This window comes from Heterocephalus glaber, unplaced genomic scaffold (genome assembly GCF_053883595.1).
Source record: "Heterocephalus glaber isolate CG9 unplaced genomic scaffold, H.glaber_assembly_v1.0 deba00001444, whole genome shotgun sequence".
Taxonomy (NCBI): Eukaryota; Metazoa; Chordata; class Mammalia; order Rodentia; family Bathyergidae; genus Heterocephalus; species Heterocephalus glaber.
The window spans coordinates 23,188,357-23,200,530 of record NW_028258297.1 but is presented as its reverse complement, the minus strand read 5'-3'; the positions used below and the strand labels follow the sequence as shown (position 1 = coordinate 23,200,530).

Here is a 12,174-nt window from a genome sequence, read left to right as displayed (position 1 = left end):
CAGTCTGCTGAGTGGTGGGGTTATAGGCATATGCCATCATACCCTGCCTACCATTTCTCATTGTCATGATACAAATGCCTACATAATGCATAGAAGAGATTCTTTGGAGGAGCTCTTCCTTAGGCAGGCCTCGTGAGCACACTCAGAATTTATTTTAATCTTGAAAATGTGCTTAATGTAAAATGCCAGCAGCAAAAACAGAAAATTGAGTATCATCTGTGCCTTAGTAAAAGGCTGAAAGGAAATACTACCAAGTATACATATAGTGGTGTGATACTCTTTTCTCTCTGCCCCTTCTGCAACACTTATTTCTTTTGGATATGTATTTGTGCAAAAGAGTTAATCAGGCAATATAAGCAATACAGTAATTTCATGGACAAATTTTAATATTAACAAGGTAATTTCAAATTGTTAAGTGTTAACAGAATATGAAATTAAATGATTCAAAGACAATATATGAGCCTGCATCTATAGTACTATTGAAAGTAAATTAATTGGTGAAGCCTATCTGAAAAATGTTTAGACAAGAACTGTAAAAGTATCTTTTATCCAAGGAATCCTCCCTCTGTGTATGTACCCCGAAGAAATACTACACAAGAAAAATATCATAATTAATTGCAGTGTTATTTCACAATAGCGACATTGAGAAACATTCACCCTATCTGGAAAAAAAAAAGCTGTATATCAATGATTCAGTGTATTTCTCATATTTCAAAGTAGTTTTGGCAAGAGATCCTATGACTTTGTGTATGGCCACTGTATAATTCATGGTAAGAAAATTAAGTAAGGTTATAACCATTTAAAAAAAATAACACAAAATGGAGGATTACTTACTCTGAAATGTGCTGGTGTTGAGCAACTACCCAAAGTTTTGGGCATAAAAAAAGTAATCTAAGAGTGTTTTCATCTGGCCATTTAATTCAGGGGTCATTATAGTTTTGTGGGTTTTTTTGTATTAAATTCTTTTATTGGTACATTGTAGGTATATAACACAATTACGTTTCTCATTGGGAATTGTACCTTTACATAATGCATCTTGGTTCTTATTTTTCCCCCATTCCTAGCCCTCCCTTCACGCCCTCCACCCTTCCCTATTTACAAAGACTTTATTTCCATTTTTTCCATTTCTCATCATTTTTCCCTTCTTTCCTTTCCCCTGCCCCTCCCACTACCCCTGCCCCTCTGGACCTTTTCTTCCTATTTTGCATTATCGATTATTCATTCTAATCATTGGTACATTTTAGGTATACAATATAATGACATTCATCATTGGAAATTTGCACCTTTACATATTCTCTCCTGGTTCTTGTTTTTCACCCTTGCCCAGCCCTCCCTTCAACCCCTCCACTCCTCCCTATTTACAAAGATTTTGTTCCTATTTTTCCATTTTCTCATATTAATCCCATTCCCTTCTATCCTTTCCCCTAGCCCTCCCACTTCCTTCCCCTTTGCCCTTTTCTTCCTATTTCACATTACCTATTATACATTTAGTCCTTATTTACACTTTCAGTTTCTCACACCAGAGAAACTATTCGGTATTTACACATGTGTGTCCTATTTATTTCACTTAAGAGTATTGCCTCAATGTACATCCACTTAGCTATAAATGTCTCTAATTTCTCATTTTTTATGGCTGAGGTCATTATAGTTTTGATATGATTTTCTGTATTTTCCAAGTATGTATTTTATGACCACTTTGCCTTATATTCTTTGTTCTTCACTATCTTCTGAGGATCCTCTTTTTGTGAGTTTCTTGTTATATATGCATGTACTCTTTTTTAGTCCATACTGACACTTGATTTCTATTTCATTTTGGTTTTCTGTCAGGCCAAGATAGCCAGGTTAACCAAACGTTTTGGAGCAGCCAAAGAAGATCTTAAGAAAAGACAAGAAGTAAGAATTTTTATTCTTCTATAATTAATATCTATCTCTAAATGGTAATCTTAGGAAATGCTGATTTAGGATAAAATTGTTTCTTTATTTACAAGTGCCAAATTTATTTCATGCTATATATATTTCAACGTTTATGTTAATTGAGTTTAAGGCATTCTTGAAATTGTGTTTGGTATCATTAAAATTATGTTTTTAAGGGGCAACCTATTTCCCAGTCCCCCTTCTGACTCTCTTAGAAGCTTTCTTTCCCTCAGTAAATTTTTCCTACTCTTAAAAAAAAAATTATGTTTTTAAGATTTGTTGTAAGATTTTTCCTATGTTCTTTCCAGTGTCCTAGTCTCTATTTTAGTATGTATTCAACTGCTGCTAGTATTCATGTTATCCTCTTTTCTTCCCCATATAATCAGTCATATATTATGCTGTTATTATAACATATAGGTAAAGATTAGATTAAGTAATTTTGTTGCATTAAACACTTTGGTTTGTGTGTGTATGGGTTTTTTTAAAATACAGAATTAGGTCCAGACATGGTAGCATAACCTTTGTCCTTTATATTCTGGGGTTTTTTTGTTGTTTCTTTATTCTTTATTATTATTTCCGTTATTTTTTAATATAGCAATTGTATATTGGATTTCTCCACTCCTCCATATATATATGTGTGTGTATGTTCATTTCTTTTTAAATTCTGCTGGGGATTGGATACAGGACTTTTACACTGTGCTACATCCCCAGCCCTTTTAAAATCATTGATTGAGAGTAGGGTCTCCTTGAGTTGCTAAGTTGCCTGGGTTGGGGTTGAACTTGCAAGCCTCTTGCCCGTTTCCCAGAGTGGTGAGATTACAGGAATGTGCCACCACATGTAGCTTGAATTTCTTTTATTTGAACATCTTATGTTTCCTTTTCTTCCTCCCTTCCTTTCTGTTTTTTTTTTTTTGATAGCTATATTATCTCACAGTCTCAATAAAAATTCTAATCATTATTATTCCTAGATTTTTTTATTGATGCATTTTCATATCTTCTTTGCCTGGCTTTTAAAAGAAAATTTAATTTGAAGTAATTGTAGATACACAGGATGTCCTATGAACTTTTCACCAAGCAGTTTAGGGCCATACTACCCTGAATGTACCCAGTCTCGTCTGAAATTGTCACCAACCATTCCCAATGGTGAAACTGTATGTAGTGCACTATCAAAACCCAAAAAATTGGTACAATTCTACTAACTTATTTATTAGACCTTATCACTTACCACTTTTCCCAATTTGTATGTCCATTCCTTGTATATAAATGCTGTTTCTGTGCCTGTGTAATTTGATCCCATATATAGATTTATGTAAAGCCCATCACAGTAAAGATAAAAATTATTCTGTCACCGTAAAGGGAGTCATCATAAAGGGACTTTCATGCTACTCGTTTGTAGTTTTACCTTCAACTGATCTGTTTTTATCCTTTTCTCTTATTCTTGTTTTTTTACTTAAAGTGTTAGGCTTTGACCTCTTTCTTTTTTTTCTTGACCTCTTAGTGTAACTGACAGTTGGTTTTAATCTTTGTTGTATGTTGACTAATCTTACAAAACTTGATTTGTTCATTGTCTTAGCTACTTTTCTCCTTACTGAGATAAAATGCCCAAAACCCAAAGTTAAAGGAAGAAAAGTTTATTTTAGCTCACAGTTTGTAGATGTTTCAGTTCATAGTTGGCTGGCTCTGAGGCAGGGTGGCGTGGCAGAAGGGCATCACAGAAGACAAGCAGCAGCAGCAGCAGTAAGCAACAAGGAACAAGCCACGACCACAGCTCTTTCTGTCCCTTGTATTGTATGGAGGTTACTTACTCGTACAACAGGTAGCACTCACACCCTTAGTCCTGGCATCCCTCTGTGAATTCATCCCAGCATCGTGTCCTGGATTCCAATAGCATAAACCCTAGATCCAGTCATCTTCAAAAAGCTCCACATATGACAAAATGAGCAGGGACATTAGAAACAATCCATAACAGTCATATTCAAAGTTCTTTTTTATTTTAATGTTGTTTCATGTGTTCATGCTATTAACTCCACCTTGTTAGCTTTGTTTCTTTTTTGTAATGTAAAAAATGAACCATTTTATTTCTTATATTAGACTTGGGTGTAAATCTTTTAAGAATTATTTTCTATGCCTGAACCAAATAGTTGTCTTTGAATTCTTCCATTTGTCTTTTTTGGGTTTTTTTTTTTTTAGTACTGAGGATCGAACTTGGGACCTTGTGCTTGCGAGGCAGGCGGCGGCACCACTGACCTACATCCTTGGCTTCCATTTGTTAATTTTGCATAGCATGAATTTCTGCTTCCCATTCATTCTTGTTTCTAAATTAATATACTGCCTACCATGTACTTCTAATTTATTTTTTTGGTATCGGGGCTCGAACTCAGGACCCTGCGCTTGCAAGGCAGGCGGCGGCACCACTGATCTGCATCCTCGGCCTCCGTTTGTTAATTTTGCATAGCATGAATTTCTGCTTCCCATTCATTCTTGTTTCTAAATTAATATACTGCCTACCATTTACTTCAAATTTTTTTTTTTGGTATCGGGGATCAAACTCAGGACCCTGCGCTTGCAAGGCAGGTGGTGGGAACCACTGAGCTAAATCCCCAGCCCAATACTTTTAAGTTTTAATGCATGTCCAATTCTCAAAACTACTTTCTAGTTTTTCTTATTTAGTACAGAGAGATAGTGACTTTAAGGAAAATAAGCATAAAAATATTTTTTTCCCAAAGAGTATTTTTGGCAATCTAGATACAGTACTTTTAAAAGGAATAAATGCTGTATAATTTTTAAATATTGAAAATGAGTAATTTGATCAGTTATGGGTATGTGGTATTTGGAGAACAATGTTTAAAGTGTTTTTGAATCTTATTACAATTTGTGCCTGCTTCATTAGCTTGTGAGTAAAGCCATCTTTCTACCCATACTTATACTTTTCTTCCTTTACAGCCAGATTTTCTAAAAATTTCAAGAGTTTTATTTTTTTATCTCTTAACGTTTAGGTGATATATACACTGAATGCAGTTCCACTAGTTTTTTTTGTTGTGGTGATGGTGGTGGTGGTAGTACTGGCGATAGTATCCTCATACGATTTTTTTTCTTGGGTTTTCATTTATTGGGAAGTTTTTATCACTTACTAAATCTTACTAGTTACAGGTTTTTTCAAGTATTTTTGTCTTCATGATTCAACCTTGGTAGATATAGTGGTACAAATTAATTTCTTTTAGGTTATCCAGTTGGCTGGTATATAATTGTCTCTTACAGTCATTTCTGCTTCTGTGGCATCAGATTTAATGTCTCCTGTTTCATTTCAGATTTCAGTTAATTGAATAATCTTTTTGTATTAGTTAAAGGCTTGCCAATTTGTTGATTTTCTTTTTAAAATCTCATTCCTAGTTTCATTGATTTTTCCCCCCCCTTTGTTTCATTTATTTCTGCCATAATCTTTATTTCTTGCTGGTAACTTCAGGTTTTAGGTGGCTCTTCTAGTTTGTTGAGGTATAAAGTTAGGTGTTTTGTTTATTTGATATCTAGCTCTCCTCCTCCCTCCCCCTTCCTCTTCTGTTCTCCTTTCTTTTGTTTTTTTTTCTTTTTCTTTGTAGTGTTAGGGAGTTTACCCAGGGCATGTACTCTACCACTGGGCTCCATTTCCTAAAGTTAGGTTTCCATCCAAGATTATTCTTTTTTGTGTTTACTTTTATAAACTGTTCTCTTAATACTAGTTTCACTTTTATAAGTCCTGGCATACTGTGTTTTCATTTGTATTAAGGTATTTTCTGATTTCCCATTTAATTTTTTTCTTAGATGCATTGACTTTTCAAACAGTGTGTTAATTTCTTCTTCTGTATTTGTGTATTTTGTTTTTTTCTGCAGTTTGATTTTACATTTTATTCCATTGTGACTTGTTTTATTCCATTCCAGAAAAGATCTTGAGTTTTATTTTCCTTAATTTATTCATTTATTAAGACCTATTTTGTGAATTAACATGTGATCTGTTCATGAGACTGTTCCCTGTATGCCTTAAGAAGAATGTGTTTTCTGCTGCTGTTTGATAAAATACTCGGTTTATATCTATTGTGTTAGATTGATCTATTGTGTTAGATTGATCTATAATGTTAAGTCCTCTGTTTCCTTATTGATTTTCTAATTTTCATTACATTATTGAAAGTTGTATATCGAAGTCTCTTACTATTACTGTCTCTTTCAATTCTTTCAGTATTTGCTTCACATATTTGAGACCTGTGGTGGCAGGTGCAAATATTGTTTTGCCTCATAAATTGTTGTTTTTATGATTGCATAATGTCCTTCATTGTCTTTTTTGACAATTGTTGACTTAAAATGTTATGTAAGTATGGCCACCCTTACTCTCTTGTTAGTTGTGCAGAATGTTTCTCATCCTTTCATTTACAGTCTTTGTGTGTTTATATCTGAATTGAGTCTCTTAAGACAATGTAAGGTCAGATTCTGTTTTTTCATACTTTCATCCACTCTGTCTTTTGAATAAAGTATTTCATACATTTGCCTTTTAAGCAATTACTATTTGAGAGAGACTTAATAGTGCCATTTTGATTTTTTTTCTCAATGCTTTGTAACTGTGTTGTTCTCTTGCTCTTTTTTTTTATTTCGGTACCGGGATCGAACTCGGGTCCTTGCGCTTGTGCAGCAGGTGGCAAAACCACTGAGCTAAATCCCTGGCCCCTCTTGCTTTTTTGTTTTGGTATTTCAGTGATTTAAAAAAAAAATACATACATACATACACACACACACACACACACACACATATAAAAACACACACTAACATGCATTAACTCCTGAATATTTTCTGTGGATTATTTCTCTGGATACTGTGAGGATTACATAAAACACATAGTTAAAACTGTTTTAAAGTTCTATCAACTTAACTTCAGTCATATAAAAGAGCTCTAGTCTTGTCTTCTACTTTTCTTTTTTCTTTCTTTCTTTTTTTTTTTTTTTTGGTACGGGGGATCGAACTCAGGATCAGTCTGCATTCCAACCCAGGTGTCTGAGTTGGGTGAGATAAAAACCAGTGCTTTGAGCATCCTGTCAGAAAATTGGATCCAAGTTCCATTCTTTCCTTTTTGGTGGAGAAGGCTTGATTTTGCTGTGCTGTACTGGGAAGTTAATGGAGTGTGGTAGGCAAATGCATGCACTTTCCTACCTGTTCCATTGTGCCTCTTTTTGGTCTTGTTCTTGCCGAGGGTGCTGCAGCCCCTCATTTTTGGAAGTCTCACAAAGGCAGTCTGGTCCTTGCACTGTCAAGTCATCATCTCCACCAGAGAAGGAGTGTGTTCCACCTCCCATTTTGCCACACCACAGATGTCACCAAGCCATGTTCTAAGCAGTTGCTTTATTTATTCTCTATTCTTTTTTTCCCTGTTTTTTTCTCTTGTTATGATTTAGATCTAGATTGGCCCCTAAAAGGCACATATGTTCAGAGATTGGGCTTTTGGAAGGTGACTGGATCCTGGGAGATCTATAGCCGACTGACCTTTAGGAGGTGGGGCCTGCCTGGAAGAGGCAGGTTCCCAAGGGGCTTGACCTGGAAGGGTTTCTCTCCCTCTCTGGCTCCTCCCAGTGCTCACTGCTTCCTGGCTGCTGTGACATAAGCAGCTTTTCCTAGGCTATGCTCCTCTGCCCTGCATTCTGTTGCAGCCCACTGACCCTGGACTTAAAGCCATGAGCTAAAATAAACATATCCTCCTTTAAGTTGCACGTGTTGTGTCTCAGCAACGAGAAAGAGACATCCCCAAAGTGTTCATTTCTTTTATCGTAACCATTCTGAATATAACAATAACTACTCAAACACCTGCTTGAAGTTAGTCTTACCCCAAAGCCTTTAATTTTTAGTATTTTTCCATCGGTACTGCAATACTATTTTATGCTTTTTCTATTTATTTCACACGTGTTTGTCTTGACAAATATTTAAGTACCTTCAAAGCAGTTTATCTTAATTGTCTTTTGTTTCCCCTATACACATGCATTATCTAATACAACACTATACTGATAAGATGGTTTTATTTATTTGTTTGTTTTATTTAAAAAATTTTTTTTGAGACAGGGCCTTGCTATGTAGTTCAGACTGGCCTTGAACTCTGTAGCCTAGGCTGCCCTCGAACTCACAGAGATCCTCCTGCCTCAGCCTCCCCAGTGCTGACATTACAGGAGTGTACCACCACACTCAAGGTGGTTTTATTTTATAAGAAGTAGTGAAATGTATTTGTTATTGAGGAGACTAGTTAGTGGCATCTGCTTCATGTAATGCTCAGTACTTTACCTATCACCTCTGGCTTAACATGTATTATTTTTATACTCTTGAATGAACTTATTCTCATTTTGAGAAATAAATGATAGTATTATTAATGGTGGAAGTTTAAATAATGGTAATTAATAAGTAGATGTTAGAATTCCATTTCTGTATTCCTTGATTGGGGAGAGAGCTGAAATAAGTTGTTAATGCATCTAAGAATTCTGACATCATTTTCAGCAATTACTGAAATCATGTAATGGCAGGTAGAATTTTTAAAAACAAAATCTTAAAAATAACTTTAATAATTTTTGATTTGTGAGATTGGATACCACTTATATATTATTAAATTTCTGGTACTAATATGATGTTTGTTTTGTATAATCTCCACAAGAATACTGAATTATAGAAATTATTATATTCATTTTTCAGATGATAAGCAGTTGTCTTCAAAAGAGTAAATACTTAAGATAAACTGAAGAGTGGCAATGCCAGGATTTCAAATTCTTGTCTCAACTAGTAATATTATCTATGATATGGTTGAAGTAATAGATTACATATTGTGAAATCATTTATAGCTCTTTTTAAAAAATTTTCCACATACTGGCTTTTATTTTTATTTGGGTACTTCCCCTTCCCAGAATCCACCAAACCCACCTGTATCACCAGGAAAATCTGCAAGTGATATCATCAGCAATAATAATATGGCCTACAGGTAAGAATTATAGTCGATTTTTCTGGTTTTTAAATAATAGTAAGGTTATGATTTTCCTTATTTGGTAGAAAAGTCTTGTAATCATACATATTTATATAGAGATAACTTTTATACTGGGTTGAGAATATTTCCTTTTTCTGCTTTGTTGCATTGTTAATCTATGGATATTACTTCTGGTGATGTATTATAAGACTTTGGTCACTGCATAGTTCTTTAACCTCACATCATGAGTAGTATTCTTAAACAGTTGAGAAATGCTGTTGTAAGAAAGACTACTGTTGGGGCGGGAATTTAGCTCAGTGGTTCCACTGTGTACCCTGCAAGCGCAAGGACCAGAGTTTGATCCCCGCTACCAAAAAAAAAAAGGAGAAGAAAGACTACTGTCTGTGTATATTAGAACCTTCATTTGGTCTTCAGCTTAAGTGTTAGAATATAATATTAGAATATAAAAGAAAGACTGTTCCCTAATGCTATAGGCCCCAGCACTTAGATGTTTTTTTACCATCAGTGCCTTGTGTTTGCTTGGGGTTTAGGGTTATGAAACCTAAATCTAGCCACTGCTTTTCTACTATAGGCCAGTGCTTTTTCCATATAGCAGTAGTTGTTCCCTAGAATGCATACCAATTGATTATTTGTATGTATCTATGTATATTTCATAGAAATGCAAGCACAGTAAGGCAGATGTTGGAGTCCAAAAGAAATGTAGGTGAGAGTGCACCACCGTCTTTTCAAACTCCTGTGAATACAGGTAACATTTTTAACAGAAAAATTTTTTTCTTAGGTATTAAAGGCTTTGGTTCTTTTAACGTTCTTTTGAGTTTGAAATGGTCTAGAAAACTGGGCACATTGCTCTAGTACGAAATATAACTAAAAATTTGAGATCACAAGTGTATATTAAAATATAGATATTAAAATTCCTGATTATTTTTCAAACTTTTGGTCTCCAGATCCTTTTACAGTCTTAAAGCTTAAAAACCCCAGTGTGCTTTTATGAGTTGTAACAATTCATACTATCAGTTTAAGTTAAAAAATTTTTAAAAATTTTATTCATTTAAGATTGATAATAAACCTATAAAGTGTAACACAGACAACATTTTTATTTTTCACGATTAAAAATAGTGAAATACTGGCTTTCATTTTTATAAATCTCTGTTTTGCTTAAGATGTTAGGACACTTAAAGGTAGCTATAGGCTTACATCTATATCTACTTTCAGTTGCTTTTGAGGGGAGGCAGGAGAGACACAGGGTCTTGGTATATAGTTCAGTCTGGCCTCAGACTCATGATTCTCCTGCCTCAGCCTCCCAAGTGCTAGGATTACAGCTGCCACACCAAAGTTTGTTTCATTATATTAATTTGACTGAAGTATATGAACAAAATCCATCCTTATACAAATATGTAGATGGAAAATGGCTAACCCTTTTAGGTAACTGTGTATATTCTTTGGGTTCTTTTTTTGAGACAAGAGTCTCCCCAGTCTTCCCACATTAAATTCATTGTGTAACCCAGGCTGGCTTCGAATTCTTGGTGATCCTACTGCCTTCCAGATCCTGGGATTGAAGGCATGCGCTACCATGCCCAGCCTGGATGTTCATCTTTGATACTGTCAAGTAGTTTAAAATTAGTGCAAAGTAGAATCTGAAACCACACTAACGAAATTTTCTCATTGATTTTTCCAGGTCATTCTTTTAAGTAAAAATGGTTGTCCTTGAAAAAGACTGCTAATTTAGCTTACACAAGTACTTTTCCTTGTGTCAGTTATCCTGTTTTGGCTTGCAGCTGTATTTTGTTTTATATCACCTTTTTTTTAATACTACCTATTGATTCACACAGTAGAGTGGAATGCCTACTCAAGTATTGAGATACAATAAAATTAACAGTTTTTACTGCTTCATTATGGGTATTTTTAACTGTAATGGACATTATTTTTAACGAAAAGCATAGGGTGATGAAGATTGTGGTAACAGTATAGTACCACTCCACTACCTTAATTTTTTTGTACACCCATTCTCCACAGTTTCATTTTCCAGAATTTCAGTTACCTGTGGTATTCAAATATTAAATGGAAAATTTCAGGATAATTCATAACTTGTAGTATATTGGTAAAATTGTTTGACAAATTATTGTTAATCTTTTACTATGCCTAATTTATAAATTAAACTCATAGGTGTATATGTATAGTCGTGCACTGCATAATAGCATTTCAGTGAACTACATAGAAGACAGTTGTTTCGTATGATTATAATGGAGCTGAAAATGCTCACTTAGTAAAGTTGTAGCCATTGTAACAGTTCAACATGTTACTCATGAGTTTTATGTTGATATTGATGTAAACAAATCAGTGCTTCCAGTTTATAAAAGTATAGCACATAGAATTGTGTATAATACATAATACTTTATAATAAACAACTGTCACTAATTTATGTATTCACATAATTTTCATTGCAATTTAAAATATACTCATTATTTTTAAAGTTTGCTGTAAAATAGTTTGCTGTGTTATGCCAGCAGTAGCCTCATAAATCTCATATCTAAGAGATCGCATTGAATGATTGACTTACACCATTTAGGCTTGTCTAAGTGCATTCTGTGATTACACCACAATGAAATTGCTTAACTACACATTTCTTAGCGCATCCTTATTAAGCAACACCTGAGTGTATAGGAAAAGATGCAGTGTTTATAGAGTTCAGTACTGTTTGTGGGCTTCAGCATCCACTGAGAATCTTGGAAAGTATCTCCTACAGCTCAAGGAGGACTGTTGAAGTAATCCATCTGCAGTTCTCCTCACTGTTACTTTTGCTTTGTTCTTACAAATGTCCATACAATGAAAATAGTTTTGACATCGCAAACTCTCTGTAGGAGTCCAGGAAACCACAGGTGTTTGCCTGGACCACACTTTGGAATAGTATACGTGTGATTTTGGAAAGAATATAAATGAATGAAGAACATATGTCAAACCCATTTCAATGAGAATAAGCACAAGGATTAGAATCAAAATTTCTATAAATCTCTTACAAATAGCATTTTTATTTTCTCTTTGGTATGTGGCCTCTCATTTTTTAATCTGTCTCTATTTTCACTCATTATTATTTTCTGTATCATCTGATGTCAAAAGCGTATCAGTAGAGGGATCCCCAACTAGTTAGTTCCTTTCTTAGGGAATTCAGTAGAACTCAATCCACATACATAGATTTCACATGATCCCAGTGATAAACTATGCTGCTTAAGTGTATCTGCTACTCATTAATGGTCAAGACTCTTTCTAGAGTTCCTATTTATGTTTA

General features: G+C 34.5%; 1 protein-coding gene across 13 annotated transcripts in view; it reads left to right on the top strand.

The window, feature by feature from the left end:
- Atf7ip (activating transcription factor 7 interacting protein) overlaps nt 1–12,174 on the top strand; it is a 136,536-nt gene that overhangs the window by 86,009 nt on the left and 38,353 nt on the right. For all 13 annotated transcript variants that reach the window (XM_087214064.1, XM_087214067.1, XM_013072535.3 and 10 more), the window contains exons 6-8: nt 1,828–1,893; nt 8,815–8,888; nt 9,548–9,636. In XM_087214064.1, the coding sequence (XP_087070190.1) occupies nt 1,828–1,893; nt 8,815–8,888; nt 9,548–9,636 (229 nt within the window). The remainder of the gene's footprint in view (nt 1–1,827; nt 1,894–8,814; nt 8,889–9,547; nt 9,637–12,174) is intronic.